At 47.9% G+C, this 21,171-nt stretch overlaps 2 protein-coding genes across 3 annotated transcripts in view; both read left to right on the forward strand.

Moving 5' to 3' along the window:
• The window catches only part of LOC116580787 (transport and Golgi organization protein 1 homolog), a 59,299-nt gene extending 39,918 nt beyond the window's left edge, over positions 1 to 19,381 (forward strand). For both annotated transcript variants that reach the window (XM_032327485.1, XM_032327486.1), the window contains 6 exons: positions 13,004 to 13,071; positions 13,193 to 13,287; positions 14,167 to 14,231; positions 16,943 to 17,096; positions 17,674 to 17,756; positions 19,203 to 19,381. In XM_032327485.1, the coding sequence (XP_032183376.1) occupies positions 13,004 to 13,071; positions 13,193 to 13,287; positions 14,167 to 14,231; positions 16,943 to 17,096; positions 17,674 to 17,756; positions 19,203 to 19,223 (486 nt within the window). In that variant the 3' untranslated portion in view covers positions 19,224 to 19,381. The remainder of the gene's footprint in view (positions 1 to 13,003; positions 13,072 to 13,192; positions 13,288 to 14,166; positions 14,232 to 16,942; positions 17,097 to 17,673; positions 17,757 to 19,202) is intronic.
• LOC116580794 (cTAGE family member 15-like) lies at positions 8,801 to 12,918 on the forward strand. The gene is made up of 5 exons (XM_032327497.1): positions 8,801 to 8,904; positions 9,399 to 9,462; positions 9,628 to 9,766; positions 11,969 to 12,070; positions 12,720 to 12,918. The coding sequence occupies exons 1-5, from the start codon at positions 8,896 to 8,898 to the stop codon at positions 12,787 to 12,789; spliced, it is 384 nt and encodes a 127-aa protein (XP_032183388.1). The 5' UTR covers positions 8,801 to 8,895; the 3' UTR covers positions 12,790 to 12,918.
• Positions 19,382 to 21,171: the final 1,790 nt, after the last annotated feature.

Here is a 21,171-nt window from a genome sequence, read left to right on the forward strand (position 1 = left end):
AATAGGAGCTAAGGGTGTTAGATCAGCCTCTGGAAGCCCAATGATGATCCTACTTCAAGCCTGGTAAATTCAGGGTCCATCTTCTGTATAGTTGGTTTTCCTATCAGCACATTGTTTATATTTGTCATGTTTGACAACCCTGGGTATCTGAAGCTTTGGTGTTGGGACTAGAGTGTTAAAAAGTGAAAGGTCCTTTGTGCTCTGTGCTTCTGGGTTTGTTGACTTTCAGCAGATTCTGAATCAGCCCTCTCCTTCTGGTCTTGGAGGCTGTCCCCAGGGACTGAGTGTCCCTCCTGGTCCATGGAGACCTGAGAATCCCAGAAGACACTAAGGGACCGCATCCTGCTGGGATATATGTCACAGGAACATCGCTAGGAGTGAGGTGATCAGGAAGTGAAAGAGTTGTTCTTTCTTTGGCCAAGTATGTGCAGAGTGTTGATTTCCCCAAGATAAGAAGGTTCTGGATATCCTTAGGATTGTCCAAATATAAAGAAATAAGTGGTTCCCAGCATGAATATTTCACTCTATGATGAAAAAGTAAGACCTGTAACCCCAGGAGAGAGAGATAACAGTTAGGGGACACCCCTGGAAATAAGTAGACTTCTTTAGATCTGCTTGTACCAGATTATGAAACAGGGGTCCTGAAGTGTCATTGTTCAAGAAGGACCCTTTTATTGAGGCAGACCTATCCCATGTGGAGACCTCTAGTCAAATAGGCTTCATTCTGTTTCACTGGAGTCTTCAGAAGAGGGAATTTCTTGGTCATCTTGATTTCAATTATTCCCCTCTACCTAGGCTGCATCTCATGCATCCGTTCGCCTTTCTCATTCTACCCTGTCTCTGAACTCTTGACTAAATGAACTGGTCTTGCATTTCCCACCTCCACCTGCTCATGGCCGCTGTCGAGAACCTAGTGTTTTTGGCCCCAGTGGCTGTCATCTAGTGCAGAGACAGCTACTCGTATCAGCATCCAGACAGCTGCCAGATGTACTGAGTGCCCACGACTGGGCGTGTTTTACATTCCTGACAAGATGGCCTCTTTCTCTTGTGCATTTGATACCCATGATCAACCATTGTGCTGACAGCTACGGCTCTCTTTCAGACAGTGGCTATTCAAAGACAGTGTACGTTTCCCGCTAGCACACATTTTCCTGACCTCAGTTGTGTGGGCTGAAGGGGAAAATGTTACATATTTCAGGAGCTCCTTTCTAGAGAGTGTGTGTGTACACAAAATTCAAGCTTGGTGTGAGCTAGTATGAATTGCATTGTTAGTGTCTTTTAACCTGTAGTACTTCTAAATCTAGTTTTTGTAAAATGATGTGTTCTTTTCCTTGGTGTTCATATCCAGGAATTCTGTATTCTTTTAGAATTCCTGGGCACCTGGGTGGTTCAAGCAGTTAAGTGTCTGCCTTAGGCTTGGGTCATGATCCTAGGGTCCTGGGATTGAGCCCTGGTTGGGCTCCCTGCTCAGCTGGCAGTCTGCTGCTCAGTCTCCCTCTGCCCTTCCCCCTCTGTCTTTCAAAGAAATAAATACATTCTTTAATATTTTCTCTCTTTAAAGAGTTAAATTTTATAGCTTTTATTGCCCGATTTAATTACAATACTAAGAGATAGTAACAGGAATTCCTTCCATCAGCATTTTGGAGATCCTAAACTTCACAGATATCCTTAGAGCACACATGATCACCTGATTATGCAAATCCTTATGTAGTTCAGGAATCGGACATCTTGGACTGTGATTCAGAAGCAATGTGAGCATTGAAAGAAAACATTAATGTTTTCAGAAACTAAGCAATAACTCTAAATATAATTTTTACTGGAAAATAATTACATATCGTATTAACGAGCAGCCTCCCTTTTCTGTCACAAATGTCCTAATCTATAAACACCTGTCCATATAACATGCTCCTTTGTACCTCTAGTACATTATATTCATGCTTTCTCTCCTTCTTCCATAAATTTTGGGTGTAGTTTTGGAAATGTACCAAAGGAGTTTATCCAGCTCCTTCATGGATGTACAGTAGAAGTCACTGACTTCTTACCTATTCTAAGTTTACATTGACTTATCTTGTCTATTTTATGTTGGCTTATCCATTCTCAAGTTCTGTTAGCCGTAGAAACAAATTTGCAACGTGCTTGTAGGTAGAGTAAGATCTCTTAAGATTTGTCTGTTAGATTTTGCCTACAGCTTCAGTGTGTTATAATGTATATGTGATCACAACATCGTTTCAAAGGATACTGTTTGTTGATATTGAACATAGGTAAGCAACAAGGAGACCATCACCACGGTAAGATGATAAACACACGTATCACTCCCCAAAGTTTGCCCCAGCCCCTTGGTCATCCCTCTGTGCTCCTTCTCCTCCAGGAGGAGGTAGTTGCGAGGTATGCTTACCTCCTGGAGGCCGGTTGAGGGTTTGTAAAGTAGATTCTTTGTGACAGATACACCGTTAATGTCTTTGAGATTTCTTATTTTCTCAAATGGTATTTCAGCTTGTCCTTTCCTTGCCTGACCATTTCTGTGTTGGCCCTGATGTGATTGAAGTTCTGTGGAAGCTTCTCATTATGACTGCCTGCTTGGGAGCCTGTGCCTTTCTCATTTACCTGTGGAGAACCATCCTCGCTGTAAGTATACTAATGTACCTTCTGTACTTTCATTCATAAATAAGCAGACAATTTTGTAGTCACTGGATATTTTTATGTCCATTCAGTACTACAGATTTCCCTCTAATATGTCAATTTTGATGATCACCTGGATTCATGGAGTTTTAGATTTCTGTTGAAGTGCCTTCTTGATCCATATGTTCTTTTTTTTTTTTAAGTTCAAGCATAATCGACAAACAGTGTAATGTGAGTTTCAGGTGTACAACATGGCTCCACAATTCTGTACATTTCTCAGTGCTCGCCGCGAAAGGTGGACTCTTCTTCCCCTTCCCCTCTTTCCCCCATCCCTCCACACACCTTCCCTCCCACCCTTGTCTTCTCTAGAAGTGTGCTGTGGAACCTCCATTTTTTGGCCGTTCTCCAGCTATCTTGTGTTCTCAATCTCTAGTTTGACTCATCTGTGGTCTGAGAGCATAATTCCTGTAGTTTTGATCCCTTTGGTGGTTCCCATGTGTTGTATGGCCCCGAATATGGCCTCTCTCAGTGACTGTTGCACGTGAGCTTGAGAAGAGCGTCTATACCTCGTCGTTGAATCAATTATTCCGCCGATGTTAGTGGTGCAGCGGATGGGTGATGCTCGTCAGTGCACCTGAATCCAGGAATGGATTCATCTGTTCCCACCAGCCATATTTTCAGTTTCTGCTTCATGTGCTCTGATACTCTGTTGTTGATGCATGCACATTAGAAATTGTTGTGTCCTTTCGGAGAAATGGACAATGGAGAAATGGAGACCCCTTCATCATTGAAATAATGCCCGTCATTATTCCTGATGGTTTTCCTTACTTACTCTGAGGTGTGTTTTGAAGGATCCTTTCACTGGCAAAAGGTTTCTAGTTCGATGTTTCTTTAAACAGTGTACACATTTCATCCTTCTTCAATGAATCTTTTCTGAAAAGAAGTACGATGTCGTTCTTATCTTTCTTCCTCAGGAGTAAGGTGTTACTGCTCCCCTGTCCCCCTTCCCCTACCCACTCCCAGCCCCTGCTCCAGATTTGCAGAACTGTTTCTTTGTCTTTAATGATCTGTAGCTGAATATTCTATAACAGACATCATTGGTGTTTTTTGTTCATTGTTTGTGTGTGTGTGTGTGTGTATGTTTGTATTTCTCCTGCTTTTGATGTTTTATTTCCCTGGATCTTGATTTGGGAACTCCATTAATTTCAGAAAATCCTCCGTCATTATTATTCAAATATCTCTGTCCACACTCCTATAGGAATAGGTATTCCTATTATGTGTGTGTGACACATTTTGCCGTGACCTACCAGTCTTGGATTTTCTGCGCTGTCTTTGTAATTTTTGTCTTTGTGTTGCTTTTTTATTATTAATAATTTTTTAAAATTTATTTGACAGAGAGAGATCACAAGTAGGCAGAGAGGCAGGCAGAGAGAGAGAGAGGAGGAAGCTGGCTCCCCACCGAGGAGGGAGCCCAGTGCGGGACTCGATCCCAAGACCCTGAGATCATGATATGAGTTAAAGGCAGAGGCTCAACGCACTGAGCCACCCAGGTGCCCTTTCTGTTTCCTTTTTGGAAGTTTCTACTGGACATTCCTTACAGTCAATGATTCTTTCCTCTGGTTTATTTTGAGCCTCTTCATGAAGCCAGCTCAAGCACTCTTGATTTCCGTATTGGTGGTGGTGTCTAGAATCATGTTACAGTCTTAGAGTTTCATATCTATGCTTACATGTACCACCTCTTCTTCCTCTTGTGCAATTTTCCCTTAGATCGAGTATCCTACATCGAAGGGACTTTAAAGCCCCAGCCTGCTAAGCCATCACTTCTGCCACAAGAAGTGTGATTCTCGTGCTTGGTCTCATGGTTTTTACCTTTGGTATGTCTTGTAGGGTTGTGTTGAAAGCAAGATACTGTGTCCTGGTAAAGGACCTGAGGTAGGTGGGTGTTAGGGTGAGGTTGTTTGCTCTTTTGGCTCAGGGTTCGACTGAGGTATTCACCGGTGAGGCAGGGAGAGATGGCACTGGAGTTGAGTATTTCCCTTCCCTTTGTGGCTTAGTCTCTGGGAAACCCTGAGTTAGACTCTTGTGACATAATTTCACTTGAGGGCTGATCTTTCTAAGAAGGAAGAACTCTTTTGAGTTTCTTTCTACATGGGAATATTCCCCCCTCTCCCTGTCAATGGAGAAAACTTCCCTTCAAAGAGAAAGAAAAATATTATGTATTCGGTGTAGCCATCTACCTTTACACTTCCCCTGCCGATGGGGTTGGTGACAAGGGCCAGGGGAGCTCAGAGGTTCCTAATCAACATGTGAAATTAAAGGAATAACTTTGGTTTTCTAATTGCCCTGCCCTGATGCACTCTCCCCACCAACATTATTAGGACTGGTTTGTGATAGCATGGTGATATTCCAATATCCTGGTAAGATGTGGGGGTTGGCCTCAGCCTCTCATCATCCTGTAAAACTGTTGAATAGGGAAATATGTTAATGGTGCAAAATGAGGTCTTGCCTAGATGTTATTGAGCTATAATAAGACCAGTGTCACTCGAGTCTGAATTGCCTGGCTCCCCTTTTTGGACACATCCGCTGTCTTTCTGTGGTGGCTTATGCTTCATCTCTCAACATGGGCCACTCTTTTTTCTCATTCGATAGCTTTGACTTCTTTTTGATGACACTCCATTTCTAACAGTCTGGGGAACTTCATAGCACCTGATGTGCTCTAACTGTGCGTGAATTCAGTAAACAGCCAACTCTTTGGAAAGTTTCAGGAAAGCTTTCTAGAGAAGGAAAGAGTCATATCTTTGACACAGCATTTGCTCCCTTGCCTGCCTGCCTCCCTGCCTTCTTTTCTCCTTCCTTCCAGGACTTTAAAATAGTCCCAGGTTCTATACTTCAGTGCAGATATTGTGTTGCAAAAAAATTAAGGAATTATGCTAAGTGAAAGAAGTCCAGTAGAGAAAGTCACTTGTCATATGGTTTCTCTAATTTGTGGAACATAAGGAATAGCATGGAGGATATTATGAGAAGGAAGAAGAAAATGAGTTAGGGGGGCAGAATCCGAGGGGGAGATGAACCATGAGAGACTATGGACTCTGGGAAGCAAACTGAGGGTTTTAGAGGGGAGGGGTGTGGGGAGATGGGTGAGCCAGGTGATGGGTGAGCCAGATGATGGGTAAGGAGGGTACGTGTTGCATGGAGCGCTGGGTGTTATACACACACTGTGAATCCTAGAACGCTGCATCAAAAACTGATGAGAGAGACACAGGAACAGAGCATGGGGACACAGCTAGATCTCGGGATGTCGCAGCACAGGGGACCTTCCTAAAGGAAAGCTCGAGAAGCATTCACAAAGGAAAGGAACCACGTTCACCAAAAAACAGCTGGCCAATTTGGAATCCTTGCTTAGCAGGAACCCATACCCCGCTCCCCAGCCTTCAGAAAGAAATGGCCTGGAAACTGGAGATCCAGCCCACCATACTGCAGGTTTGGTTCATGAACCACGGAGCAAAGCTTAGGAAATCCAAACAGCAATTAGCTGGAATAGAAGTCAAGACCAGCTCTTCCAAGGGACCCACGGATGCCCCTCCGGGTTTCCCCCATGGTGCCTACCAAGCTTCCCTGGTTTATATAGATCACCTTATACCTTGCTTCCAATGCAGCATATGCTCTAATCTGAAGTTTCTCCCAGACCATTCTGTTGGCCACAAAATAGTGCATTCTGGGCGCTGCCAAGACCCCAACATCTATTCCCTTTGTGCCATTATGGAATCTCAAATTCTTCCCACATGTTTTACTGCTAATTCTCTTGGTTCTTCATCTCCACAAAGAACTTAATGAGCGAAGCCAGACTCAAAAGGTCACGCATACTGTCATGATTTGCGATGATTCCCATCTGGGAGATTCGAGAACCATGCAACATGGATGCATCCCAGAAACATGCCCCATGAAAGACAAAAAAAACACACAAGCACCTGTAGGGTATAATTGAGTGGAAAGAGGCCCTCACCAAACTGACAGTGATTGGGTATGTTTTGTGTTGTAATTAGCATGGCGGGAACATGCACTAAATTCATCCAAGGACACAGAATAGCAATACTCTATTACATACACCACAAAAAGCAACCATGGGGCAGGCTGAAGGATCAGCCGTGGTGGTAATCATTTTGTGATCAATAAATGTATCACATCAATGCACTGTACACGTTATACTTGTAGCTCAGTAAGGCTGAAGACAATGTTTAAATTCCATCTCAGTAAATATATACAATGAAAAAAAAAAGCTAACACAAACTGCATGGTTACTAACATTACAAAAAGCTAGGGAAATGGTGAAATAATGAATACGTTGTAAATATCTGCATGAGATCCCTTGTCAAAATTGAATAGGTTGAACATTCATTGAATAAAATGTGAATAGATTTGGGGTTCAAAAAGGAGTTATACACACTTGTGCTCTTTATCAGAAGTGGATTGTGAACTATGATGACTTAATCAGGAAATTCCAATTTTGTCTTCTTTTTTAATCCTGCGAATTCCTTCTGCTAAGCAAAGTGATTATTTTAATATCTTTGGATTACAAATTTGGTATTTAGCTGAACTATAGATTTTTACTTGTAATATGTTCTGAAATCCAGCCCATCTCTGTTTCTTCCTCTCTTAGGTAAAGCCTCGACAATATGAAGGTAAGATTTTCAGCTTCGGCTTTCTTCGCCAAAAATTCTCGGTACCAGTGTGTGATGTGGCTATAATCTGACGAGGGATAAATATGGTGACTTCTGATGTCTCACTGACTTCTTAAGTCTTGCAAATGGTTCTCTTCCGCATGGGGAGTCTAAGTGACAATGTGGAGGGAGTTGCCCTGTCTAAGAGACCAGGAGGAGGAACACCTCGTGGGACTAGGGAGAATACAAGGTGTCATTTTGCAGAGAGATGTTTAGGAGGCAAGTGATGATCACAGCCTGAGGTCTGGAGGGAGTACTTTGCCATGAGCTGGCTCTTGGTGAAATGTCAAGAGGAGAAAGCTCTCTGAGTCTAGCAAACAGGCTACACTCAGAGAAGAAGGCAGATATTGCCACACAGAGCACGTGTCACGGGAGAGGATCAAAGCATGGTATTGAGTCTGAAGTGGAGGGAGCCTTTCCTGCCAAGGGAAAATGAATTGAATCGAATGTGTGCCAGCGGGGATAATGGATAGTGTCTGGGGCTCGTGGAGTGTGGTGATCTGTGGTGCTGGCTGTGGCCGTCAGGCGCTGTGGAAACCGTCGAATGCCGTTGTTCATCGCTGTGAGTTCTTGCTTTCTTCAGGCACAGTGGGAATGCTGACAAGTTAGTGACACCCACGTGTCAGAGGATGTGTCCCTGGTAGGATTATTCAATCCCACTGGGATTATTCAATGTCGCTGGTTATGCTAATTATCTTAAAATTCTTTTTTCTCCTTTCAGTTACTTTAGACCAAATAAAGATGAATATTGTTGAGCTGAAAAAGGAAAACAAATATCTTGGCACAAACATAGCCAGTTGGGAGGAGAAGGTATGTGTGCCCTTTCAAATATTTTTTGTGATTTCATTTTGGTTCCTTCCTCCTCGGCTAGTTCATTCTATTGATCTATTTCATGGGATCCAGAGTGGTCCTTGAGTAAGAGAAGCTTCACAAATGTAGAGCACTGCCTCTCTCTTTGAGAAAGGAGTTACACATTGTTAGATAGGATTCTCTAACATGATGCTATTTTGGGATTCTGATTCCTTTTTCCTGTGCTTTACAGATCAGGGAAGCAAAGAAAGCTCAAAGGAAGAGAGCACATAAGGTTTCCCTTGTGGAAATAAATGAATGCAAAGTAAGAATCCTTTCTTTGCCCGCATTGTGTTCTAACAATGGAAATAAAAATAATGAATTACTCTTATTATTATTATTTCTAAGATTGATTGATTTGAGAGAAAGAAAGAGTGAGGAGGGGGGCCTGAAGGAGAGAGAGAGAATCCCAAGCAGACACCATGTTGAGTGTGTAGCCTGATGCAGGGATCAATCCCATGACCCTGAGACCAGGACTTGAGGCCAATGAAAGCAGGAGTCAGATACTCCACAGACTGGACCATCCAGGTGCCACCCAAGTGCCCCAAGGAATGAGTCCTTGTTCCTCATTCAATACATATATATATTTCCATATATTTTCTTGAAGGAGAACATAAAAAACTTGGAAATCATCAATAAAAATTTGAAGGACACCCTTCATCTTAAACAGGCTCTCTCAGAGGTTGTGAGAGCCAGAGATATCCAGACCATGGATGTGGTAAGAGGTCAATGTTCGTTGTCCTAGAATGCTGCTCGGGAGGCTTTTGACTCAGTGGGGGAGGTGAGTGCAGTGTACCCATGCGCTGTTTATGCAGTAGAGAGTGGGCGTCTGGGCACTGCAGCTTCTACTGAACAGCGAGCTGCGATTTCACTTGGGACCACCACAATGAGGTTTGCCACTTCAAGATCTAGGAAATATGGTTTATTTCACAGTTGGGTAATTTCACATCATTCAGTGCTGCCCTCCACGTTATGTAGAAAATCCCACAAAATATGTGAGCGATGAAGGGCGATAGCAAGTCAATTATATAGTAGAAGATTTTTTTTTAAATATCTGTTCCACTGAGAAAGCCATTTGTGCGTTTTTTGAAATGAACCAGTTGTCTTACTTTCTCCTTATTCTATTTATGCCTCAAGGACTTTCTTTGTTGCCCTCTGTGATGCTGTCCTGCTAGGTGCCCTCATAGGTCTTTTCTTAAATCTGTCTTAAAGGTCCAAGATGAATTGGATGATGAAGTGCCGAGAGCCTTGAGTTGCGAAAACCAAGAACTGAAAGGTCTGTTGTTTGGGGGGAAGAAATCTCCATAGGGTGGCGATGAGTTTGCATCGGGCAGGGAAAGAATCCCTTCCTGCCTTCGCGGTCTTGCCCTTGTCCTTCCCCATCAAAACCAAGTTCTCAGGTCATGGCACAAACATACAAAAGGAAACTCATCCTTTACAGAGAAGGAAAAGTTCCTGGAAGACCGCTATAGTGCCCTGAGTTCTCAGAAAATAGCTAAAGAAGCAGAATTGAACCTGCTAATGAAGAAAGTGGATATGATGGTGGAGTTCACGGAACAACAAAAACGGACTGCAGAAGAGTAAGCTCTTGCTGCGTTGTCCTAAATACGGTTGTATAAATTTATGTGGCGTCAAGTCTAGATAACTGTATTTGGAACTTCTGGAATTGGATCGTAGAGTACGTTTGCCAAAGGCATTTTGTAGAATTGTGCCTGCCCTTTCTATTTTGATATGTGTAACCTGCATTTTCCTTTCTGTTCTAAGGACTTGCGGGGGCAGGTAGCAGCATTAGTCACTTGGATGCCTGGATCCCCTCTGGGTCAGTCTGCACTGTCCTTTCAGGTTCACTCTCCTCACGTGCTCTTACCACTCCTGCATTAGGTCCAATTCTTGTTCAGCATGAGACTTGGGTCCAGAATGTGGAGAGAACAATGGAATTCTCTTCCTGCAGAAACCAGGAAAGTTTCTTTGTGGAAAGTGGGCTGGGGCTCCAACAATCCTGGGTCCCTTCATCTGGTGCACAACTGAGATCATTCAGTGCAGCCCAGTCGCTAAGAAGGTCAGGGTATTTCCTGTCCATGTGATTTGTTTTTCTTTTCTTTTTAGAAAAGACTGTACATCTACCTATTTGACAGAGAGAGACACAGTGAGAGAGAACACAAGCAGGGGGAGTGGGAGAGGGAGAAGCAGGCTTCCCGCCGAACAGGGAGTCCAGTGTGGGGCTCGATCCCAGGGCTCTGGGATCATGGCCTGAATCAAATACTTTTAAGCAGATACTTAATGACCAGGCCACCCTTGTGCCCCTCCACATGATTTTCTAGGTGGAACTCTCCCGGATCCCATCCAAAGCCTGCAGTTTTACTAAGTCTCATCTTTGCTGGCTGAACCGGAACTTTGCTTGTTGCATTCCAACCTGTCCCCAAAATGTTGTTTGTTCATTTACTTTGTATTCACTCGCCTGTTCCAGAATTCACAGATGTGTCTTGGGGAGATTGGCTCCCACTGCCAGGCTGACTTTCTCCTAGACTCCCTCCTTCTGCATCTGGTTCTCATGTTTCCTCATGTGCTTTTTAGAAATTGGGTGCACTCACTCACAAGTTTGCTCTCTTGTCCAGTGTTTCCTTTTATTTCTCAGGAGGAGATCAGGACGTTGGAGGCCCTCATTCCTGTTGAAAAGCAAAACTGTTCCCTGTCTTCCCTGGAAAACAGCTTTGTGTTATTTCTTCCCTCTCCAGGGGTAGGGGCTGCTCTCTCTCACAGGCACCTGGGTTCTGTTCATTGGTAAGTTCTTCTTGGGGCAGGTCTAGTGTCCTCACCACCTTTCTCTCTTCAACACCATATCCCTGGGCCACACATTGACTGCCGCTCCAGAAGCCATTTGCTGCAGGATAGTTGAGAGGCCAGAAGCAGATGCTCATGTCCTTCTCTTTCTAGAGGTTTTGTCTCAGTTTCTAAAGTCTTTCTGCACGTGATTCTTGACATGTGTCCTGTTGAAACCTTTGAATCAACACCATGAACAAGAGTCCGAGGCAGCCCAGCCAACCAGCCTTGCTAACATCACCGTTTGCTGCCTTCACCATCCATGAACTTGGTCTTGTATTTGAGAAGGTTGACTCAATGGAGTTGACAGTTTTCCATCTGAAGTCTGTTCCCTGGACAAAACACCCTGAGTATGTGACAGTTCCCATGGATTATCTGAGGACCTATTTTTGGCAGTACGGTTGGCCTTTTCCTACAGCAGGATCTTTCAAGAGGGGGCAGGGGTTGTACTTCTCAAGCCTAGAGATGTGTGGGAGTGAGTTTCCATGCCAGTGAATCCCCATTCTGGAAGGTTCCTTTTGGGCTGACTGTGTTGCCCAACCTTGGTCTGAGGATCAGGGCTCCCCATGGAGGTGTGAGACTAATGATGGGCCACTGCTTCATCCTAATGGGTGTGGCTGGTCAGGCTTGGCTTTTCACTTTGAATTGAAATGAGCCTTCACCGACTCAACACGAAGACCAACTCTGAGAGGGCACAGAGTGCAATGTTATTTGGTGACATGGTGAAAGAATTGAAGTAGGGAAGTATAAAGACAGTCCCGATTGGAGGGAACTTGGCAGCAGCCAGAGTTTGATTGTCGTTGAACCCTAAATGGGGCCTTCATTCCTCTCCCTGTTGTGTTGTCAGTCTGTGCTTTTAGCGGGGACATTCCAACCTAGGCCACCAAGTGTGCTTGGGAGGATAAATGGTAGAAATTCAGGACCTTGTCTCCTGGACAATGTACATACCTTTCCCATCTTAGGAAGTTAGAAGAGACCATTAAAGATCTGAATGAAACCAGGAATGAGCTGTCAGCTGCTGAGGATAATCTGAAGGCGACTAAAGAAGAAATGGAGAAGTATCGGTAAGTCCAGACACTACCTACTACTGGCTCCTGAAATCCCCGTTCCCTTTGGATTCCTCATCTTTGTACATTATTAGGACTCAGGTCATATACACAAAAATTCAGAGGATATATCCAGAGAGAATTAACAGCCACAGAAAGATAAGGAACAAAACAATTACGTTACTAAACATGTCCTGATCCCCAGCGCTGGCGTGACTCTGTGGAAACTGACTCCACACCAGTGTCCTTGGTGTCAGTTGTCCTAATCTTGAGGAGAGCAGTTTGTCCTAGGATGAATCTTCCTTATAAACGTTGTAGTGCCATCTGATGGTGGTGGTCTTTGCAACCCTGGGAACCATGGCGAGGATAGAAGTTCAAGGAGAATAGAGCTTCATGACCAAAGACACTTGTCATGTGATAACTGAGGGAAGGATTGAAAATGGGTAAGGAAATGATTCAATTCTGAGCCTGCAGGTGAAGGAAAACGATTAAGGAAGGCTGTAGCAATAGCTTTGATCCTACTGTCCAGTTATAATCAGGTGAAAGTGGTTCTTGTGTCGGGATCTGATGTATGAGGGGACCGATAGAGGAGGTTGGTCACTTGGGCAGATGATGGAAAATCACACCCCATGTTGGATTTTGTCTGATGAAAACACTTGTCCCTCAGACAACAAGTGGAAGACATGCAACATGAGCTTTCAGAGGCGGAGTTCACCTTCCAAGGCCAGGTAACCTGAGTTGTGCCCAACACACTGACCCCTTGGCGCCCCCTGCAGGTGACGGTGGTGGCCCTTAGAGCCCTGAACATGGGCTTTTGGTGTGTTGGCTTTTTTCAGATCGCAGTGCAGGAGAGGAATGCTGTGGCTAAGTGGGTAAGTGTTTTCCTTTTCCTCGTCTTCTCTTGGGGCACAGTCTGGCACAACCGATGATGGGTGTGTTTTTCTCCCACAGATGAGGGCTCGGGATTGGGAGAGGAGGATAGTGCAGCAGAGCAGGGAGAACGCCTACCTGAGACACAGGTGTGAGAGTTTGACGTGTGTTTTTACGGTTTGGAGGGGTGACGGCTCTGCTGTTTAGCGCCTAGGAGAGGACGTGGTGTTTTAATTCTCAAGAAATGTCCATTCCTTTTCTGTGTTCAAGACTGCACATGATGGAAGGGGAGATGCTGCCTGTGGGACCCACGTGGCGCGGACCGATGCCGGGAAGGCCTGAGTTCCAGAAGCCTCTGTGGCAAGGTAGGGAGCACGATGTGAAATGCAGCAGCCTGATTTCTGCTGTGAAACCACACGGTGCCTTTCCCATTCCTGGACACTTGCCCCTGTGACAGGTGGAGCTCACGCCCCTCCACACCTTCCCCCGGCCACCCCCTTCTGAAGAGCTGCGCCTGAGAAGGTGGGAGCCGAGCTCCTTCCCACCTGGACTCAGGAGTCAAGCCTTGGGGGAAAAAAGACTATTTGTGAAAAAGGGCATTTATTTGCTTGTTATGGAGGTTCCTATATTTTTGTTTTATTGGTAATCTATAGGACCATATTCATCAGTGAAATGTATTTTATTCCTCTCATGCTGTCGGTGTCATGCCATAGCTTTATTGCTCCATCTGCCTATGCTTTCTTTGTTCGTGACTCTACAACCGTCAGAGTCTGTTTCTTCTCTGAAATGCTTACTTGTTGGTCAGTCACGCATGCTAGGTCTCATCCGCAGGCTGGACAAACGAACCATCCTTTGTGGCTGGAGAAGAGAATATGGGCCGTTCACGGTGGGGGTTTCTGGATGTCACCCACCCAAGGCTCTTCTCGCTTAGATGTTTAATCTATGAAGAAAAAGTGACTTGCCTGATGTGTGTTGAGCACCCCAATTTTAGTGTTGATTTCCAGACAGTTGTACCCTGACCTGTCCACACGGGATGCATTACTTATGGAAACACTGGAACCGGGGTCCTGGAGTGTCTCCCGCAAGAGTCAGGGGACTGGTGTCTCTCCTAGCAAAGGAGTCACTTGAGTCATGTGGGAAACCCTCTGATAAGGGACACGTGTGTGGGAAAGAGTGCAAGATGGGAGAGGAAGGCATGGAGGGCATGCAAACCACAGTAAACGTCTGTCCTTTGTCTGATCCAGCACCTAGACCGGTTCCCAGGATGAACAGCCGCACCGGCCCTCAAAAGGGCCCAGAGATGCCTACGGTAAGTGGTGTGGGCGTTTTGAGTTGTGTCCGTTTCTGAAATGTTTTGCAGTGTGGACAGCACCCTGTCCTGGCCTTGTAGTGTTGCATGTGATCTGCGATCATCCCTTTCAGAGTGCACGCCGCTCACCCAGGAGCCTCTGGGCTGCTCCATTAGAGATCCTCAATTTTGCGCTTCCTCCCCAAGCTGTAGATGCTTAGAGTCACGTGGTGGTAGGATGCTCACCTCGTGTGTGTGTGTGTGTGTGTGTGTGCGCGCGCACACGTGTGCATGTGTGTAAATATCTCGAGGAGGATGACGTCTCACTCCACAGTGAAGTCAGCTAGTTTGGCTGGTTTGTGGTTTGCTTTCCTGCGGGAGCAGGAGCATTTTTGGTTTTCGGGTCAGGAGACTAACCCGGGAGGAGGTTTGCAGAGGTCCTCACAGCGCGAAAATGGGAAAAGCCAGGACAGCCTCACACTTGTGCCACGTGCTTTGGGCAGCTTGAGTGTTGGTGGAGATGGTGAGTTGTGAGACCTCCTCTGCTTTCCAATTGTGCGGACAAAGACGTGAGCTGGAATCCCTCCAGTTGGCGCCTGGGCGAGATGATGGGGCACGCTGCCAGGTGCAGGTGTGTCTTAGAAACGCCCCCCGGAGCAGCAGCCCTGAAGAGGGAATCCCGGTGACTCCCCTCAGGGCCCACCCCTCACACGTGTTTCAGTTGTGCTCCCGTGAGCGGGTTCAGATGGGGTCTGGTGGCTGTGCCAGCTCCTAGTGTCTCTCCCGGCCCATCCTGGGAGCGTCACATGTGCTCTCCAGACACACTGGTTTGCACTTGGGGTTGGTGAATCGGCCCCTCCGTGGTTCTCAGCACCAAGGACTACGCATTTGCTCTGCGCCTGAGCTGAGGAGAGTCCGAAAGTCGGGGACGCGGATCCACAGAGCTGGTCTCGCTCACTCGTAGGGGTCGTGCTTCTCTCAGAAATCACTCTTGCAGGTCCGCTGCAGGACTCCAGACAGTCCTACCTCCTGGTGGTGTCTGTTGCCATGGACAGTCCTTGTGGAGAGTAGAAGACCCCTTTGTCAGGGGGGGAAGCAGAGCCGCTCAGTCGGGGGCTGGTGGGCCGCCGGTTGACCCACGAGCGGCTGCACTTCCACGCGTGGACACTGGGCTTCCCATGGCCTCTCATTGTGTGTGTTCTCAATGTACAGAAGGAGATGCTTTGCTTGCCATGATGGGGAAGCGTAGTCCTAGATGTAGATCCCGGCCTGTCCGGAATGGAGTTTTTTCCTTAGTGGATTATCCTGTGGCGGAAGACTCCTTGTCTGTGTTGAGGTGCAGACGTAGATTAACATGCGGTGACGGCAGTTTTCCCCACCGCCTCTGTTCACCCCAGGGGGTGGGTAGCCGTTCTGGCATGGGTGCTACCATCTTGCAACTTGGTGTTTAGGAGGATGCGTGTGTGTGCACCCCTGCCTGCCTACAGTGCACCCCTGGGAAGTAAGTGGGGGAGGAGGACCGCTCCCTCCCCAGTGAAGTCCTCTGGCCGGCCCGACTTCCTTTAGGTTTCCTTCATGTGCAGCTGGTGTTGTGCTCACGCCGGGGTTCGATGGGTCCGGTAATCCTCAATAATGGAGCCTGTGGAAAATCTCTCTGAATTTTATACTGTCTCCTTTGCAGTCTAGAACGTTCTCACAGCAAGATTCACGAGTTATCCCTGTTTTACCTCTCTGAAAAACATGCTATGCAGAACCACCTACTCACACCCTTTCTACAAGTATTTTGAAGTATCAGAGCTCTCAGGTGCACTGTCGGAATCGCAACCCGCGCACACGTTCTAATGGGGGACGTCAGTGATGACCTGTATTGACCACTGCCTCCCAGCCCTTGAACTGGGCTTCCAGGAGCAGGTCCTTTGGTCCTAACTTTCCTAAGAGCTGGTTTCTGTTCTCATCATACGTGTGGAGTTTTCCATCGGGAAGCATATACATTTCTGTGAATTCTCTTATTTGGCCTACCCATCTTCATTTCCCATTGGACAAAATGACTCTGGAACTCAGTGGGTTGAAATTTCCAAATGACGGTGTTTTAAGACAAACACAGCTGCTGAGTGTAAAGAAGGGTTATTGGTATCATGTTCCTCGGAAGACGCTTTTCCAGGGCCTCTGTCAGACCACAAGCCCCTAATTCCTCAAGAGTCTTTGTCCATGGCCAGAAACTGTAGAGAGGAGAGAACCCTTTGTCAGGAGGCGAGGCAGCGTGGGGAGAGTTGGGGACTCTCAAGCGCATGATTCCCCTGGAGTGGCTCAGGAACTTTGTGGAGAAAGGGCATTCAGTTTCGTCCCATTCCCTCTATTCTGACCTAACCAGAATCTTCTCCGGGGACCGAGGAGGAAAGACGAAGTGTTGTCCTGGATGCCGATGCCCCCGTGTCTGGAATGTGCTGCTTGACTAGTTTGCAATGATCCTTTTTCATCTTTAAGACACGACTACTTGCTGGTGAACGTGGGCAGACCAGGGCAGTGATGTTTGGTGACAGCCTATTCCTGTGACAGCCACTGCCCTCTCCCCCGTCTTTATACTGGCACCAGCTGGGAGGGGCTTGTCAGTTTTGCAGCAGATGCAGCTCTCCGGAAGAAGCCGGGTGCTGAGAGCTCTTTGCTTTGGTTTCTTCTCTTGGTGTTGCAACTTTTGTCTGTTTTACTAAAACATGTTCTTGTCTGTTCTGCAGGTCGGTACAGGTGTGAGAGTGATTCCTCCTTGCCCAGGGCCCCTCCGTATGCCCTACCACGTGGGGCAGAATATACCAGGCTTTCCTCCTCCTCCTCCCCCTCCACACTGGGGGACCTGGGGGCCTCAGCCCCACCTCGTTCCTCCACCCCTCGGTGAGATGATCTGAACTGACGTGAGTCATAAAGCACATTCACAGTTTAGCCACTTCTGTCGGTGGAGAGGATGGAGAGGTGGTACCACAAGTCTTTGCAAAGCAAAGATAAGCCCGAGTGAGGACATGGTCACATTCCTCCACTCTGTGTGGACGTCCATCTCATGGACTGTCTGGTCCACCGCCCAGCACTGGGCAGCAGGTGTCTGCCATGGAGAAGAAAGGTGACATTTCGCAGAGGACAGACACAGAGGCGTTGCCCAGGGGCACTGCGCAGACACGAGGTCTTGGGCTCTGGGCTGGATGAAGCACAACCTTCCCATCACCCTCATGTGTGGAGGCCCCAGTTGTCCAGCGTTATAGATTAGTTCTGGAAACATCTGTGCCCAGGCAGAGTGGTCGTACGTGTGAGGGTGAGGGACTGTTCCCACCTTCATCCACATGGGTCAGGGGAGTCCCGTGAGAAACAGGAAGGACCTTCCAGAGGGAGAGCATGGAATAGGCTGGCGCAGGGGAAGAGGATTGGCTTGAATCCTGCGTGGCCATCGCCCTTCTGAATCCACCTCCGTCCCTTCTAGGGCTTCCTTTCCACTCAGAAGCCTGTGCAGCTCCACGGGACAATAGCAGCGCTGTGCCCAAGAAGGCCCCAGAGGAAAACCAAGTAAGTACAGGGGTGTTTTCAGTTGTACCCATTTCTGGAGTCCTGTTCCTCTTTGGGCCTCACAGTGTCCTGACCTGTGTGTGTTGGGAATATCCTGGGGTCGTGGGTGGTGTCCTTTCCTGCTCAAAGTGGCAAGTCGTCATGCAGAGATTACAGGCGTCTCTGTTTCCAGATCATCACCTTGCAGTTGTGTCAGTGGAGAAAAGGCAGAATTTGTGCTCAGGGCTTGACATTCAAGGGGAAACCATGCTGGGGGCGCTTTGAAGATTCTGAAGTTCCTCAGCACAGACATGTGTGTGCCTGGCTATTTGCACACACTGAGCAGTGGGCAGGTGCCATTGTTGGGAAGGAAGTGTCTCTGTTGCACAATGGCAGACGTCTGTCTCTTAGCATCGTGCGTGTCCAGCATCCGCCTTTGTTGTTCTGGGAGGGATGAAACACCTCTCGCTTCATCTGCAGCATGTGGGGTTTGAGAAAAAGGGAAGACGGGACCGAGGTCTGGCGAAGGTTGGCTGCCCTCGCCTCGTCAGCCAGAGTCAGACTGTTCGTGGGGGAGTCAGGGTTGACCAGGAGCCACCCTAGCTAGAGCCCTGTCACCAGGCCTCTGTATGTATGTCACCACGCTGCCTGCAGCTGTGCACCTCCCCCGGGACTTCAGTCCCAGTGTCCTGCAGATTTGCCTGTGTTCCAGTTTTCTCAGCCCCAAAACCAAATCTCAGTGTGGCCTTCTCAGGACCTCTGCTTTTTTTTTAATCTGTGAAAGGGGGAGCATACTGGATTCTGAGGTCACTAGAGCAATAGGAGTTGAAGTCCATAAAGAACCTGCAGGGGTCCCTGGGCAGCTCAGTCGGTGAAGCAGCAGAATCTTGAATCCTGCTCAGGGCATGATCTCGAGGTTCTGAGATTGAGCCCCCAGCCGGCCTGGGTGATGAGTGTGGAGCCTCTCTGGGATCCTCTGTCTCCCTCACCATCTCCCCTTTCCCTCTTGGCTCACGTGTCGCCCTTTCTCCCTCTAATCCTTTCCCTAAAGCAAGTAATATGCATAATACATGGGCTCTGACCATTCACTGTTCTGTTTAAATGAAAATCGCTCCATGCAGAAGAGCGTCAAAAGATGTTCACTTAAGTCCACAAAATGCACTAAGAGTGTATCACCTCAGCCCAGGTAGTGGCCATTCTCATTTCAAAGACAAGGCAAAGGGCCCCCTTTTTCTATTAAATGTCAGGTCACAGCCACAATGAAGTAAAAGGTCGTTAGGAGAACGGGTACAATCAGAGCTTTATATGTGAGATGTGAAGACAATTATTGTCTATTACAAATAGACTCGCAGAGGCGGCCACACATGCAAGTGTTCATCCAAGGCCTCAGATACACTATGGGAGGCAAAGAGCGTTTGGGAAAATCTAAGGTCCTAGTGTACTAACCCAAATCCTTTTGCCTTACAGGCTAATCATTTTCTAATTTGAAGACTTCCTTGACCTCCAACAACCAGGCTCCAATGAGTTTTTATTTAGTAAAAATATGAATGCTTTCTGCCTGGTGGTCTGAGTGCTTTCCCTGCCCATCCTCTCCCCTGTGCTTCGTCTCTCCTGGTATCCCCCCAATAAACCGTTCACGGTTCTGTGTCTGTGTCAGCGTGCGCCTTTAGGAGGACCTACAGTCCCTCTCCTTCGAGTGCACAGGGTCATGCCTTCACACACAGATAACACCCTGGCAGCAGTGGTGGTGACAGAGGATAGAGCAAGACTACGCTTCGTGGTACCTCTACTGCAAGGGACCCCAGGAATCCTTCCGGGGAGGGGGCCCAACTTGAATTTAGATCCACTGGTGCTTGTATTAACTCTGGTGACAGATCCCCTTGAGCACATGGCACCTGCTAGTTTGGGAGGGGGTAGTGATTGGCAAGACAGCTGCCTGTCCCCAGGCAGTGGTCTGCTGTGACAGTGAGCAGAGAATGAGGTGTCTGTTGAGGCCCTGAGAGCCTGGTGAGGAGGCCCAGCATTGTGCAGTGATTTCACCTTCTCAGCTGCCCCCCAACCACAGGGGTGCTTGAGGGGAGCTGATGGCTGGCAGTTTTCTTGGTGAGACCCATGATGCCCCACAGTGCTCCCACAGTTTCCCTGTGGAGGGATGGGCAGGCAGAGGTCACTGACAAGAGACCCATCCCTTCCTCAGCAGCAGGAGGAGTTGGGGGTATGCTTCTGTCCCCTTTTAGGCCCTTTTTGCCAATCCCTTCCGCAGCAGAGCTGCTGGATTCTGCAAAGCCCTCCTTCCCAGGTCATGGACGCAGCCATCCTCCAGCAGCTTTGGGGTCATGGCAGGGCCACCGAAGGATCAAGTTCAGTCTGTTCACATGCTGCCCAGGAGAGGCTGGTAACTGCACTGCGGCAGTCAGGGTCAGCCTGAGCAGCCTTTGTCAGTGGGATTGTCACGTCCTGTGACAGGGCCTAGGCCGAAGGAGGGCAGGAGAGAGGGGTTGACAGGAGAGGTGGTTCCCTGCGGTGTTCCCAGACAGAGCTGCACAGAGCGGGAGGCCTGAGGGTCTGGGGAGTGATCAAGAGACTGTCAGGAGGGTGCCTGGGTGGCTCAGTGGGTTAAGCCTCTGCTTTCAGCTCAGGTCATGGTCCCAGGGTCCTGGGATCGAGCCCCGCATCAGGCTCTGTGCTTGGCAGGGAGCCTGCTTCCTCCTCTCTCTCTGCCTGCCTCTCTGCCTGCTTGTGCTCTCTTTCTGTCAAATAAGTAAATAAAATATTTTAAAAAAAAGACTGTCAGGATGAGACACTGAGTGAATGGTAGGGGGAATTGGGCAAGTGCTAGCAAGGGAGAGGAAGCAAGGAGATAGGGTAGACAGAAGCAGAGACAAAGAAGAGTTTCAAGGATGAACAGCGCTTGGTGGTGTAGTTGTGTGGTGGTGGAGAAAGGACCAGAGTGGAGGAGGTGTAGGTAGGTGCTCTGAGCATTAGGGCCAGAGAAGGCGGGAATCCTGGGCATCAGATTTCCCTGAGCCCACAGCTCCGACCTCTCAGTGGCTGAGCTCTGCAGAGGCCTTTCCACTTGGGAAGATGAGCGCACCTCTTTTTGCATGGAGTTGTGGGGCCTAGCCTCAGGATCTGTCAGGGGAGAGACAGCGCCCTCTGTCCCTCCTACTGAAATGCCCCAATTGGAGCATTGCAGGGATTCCCAGGGAGGCCAGCAGAGGGAGCCCGCGCACCTCCAACAGGAAGGGGGCGGTATCTCTGTTGTGCGCAGCCTTGGCTAGCAGAGGGCGCGCCATTGGCTTCTCTGACCCAAGGGGCCTCCGCAGGAAGGGCTTCTGTAGCCACCCAGGGATCCAGCTCCACTCTCACTGCCCCAGGATAGAGTGTCAGAGCTGTATTTCCAGCCAGTTCCCCCGACCCCTGGGGAGACCTTGGG

This window comes from Mustela erminea, chromosome 20 (genome assembly GCF_009829155.1).
Source record: "Mustela erminea isolate mMusErm1 chromosome 20, mMusErm1.Pri, whole genome shotgun sequence".
NCBI lineage: Eukaryota > Metazoa > Chordata > Mammalia > Carnivora > Mustelidae > Mustela > Mustela erminea.

Bases quoted from the DNA above. Each gene is read 5' to 3' on its own strand.
- LOC116580794 (XM_032327497.1), top strand. The intron at 9,463-9,627 runs GTCTGTTGTTTG...CATCCTTTACAG, and splicing joins CGAAAACCAAGAACTGAAAG to AGAAGGAAAAGTTCCTGGAA. The intron at 9,767-11,968 runs GTAAGCTCTTGC...TTCCCATCTTAG, and splicing joins CAAAAACGGACTGCAGAAGA to GAAGTTAGAAGAGACCATTA.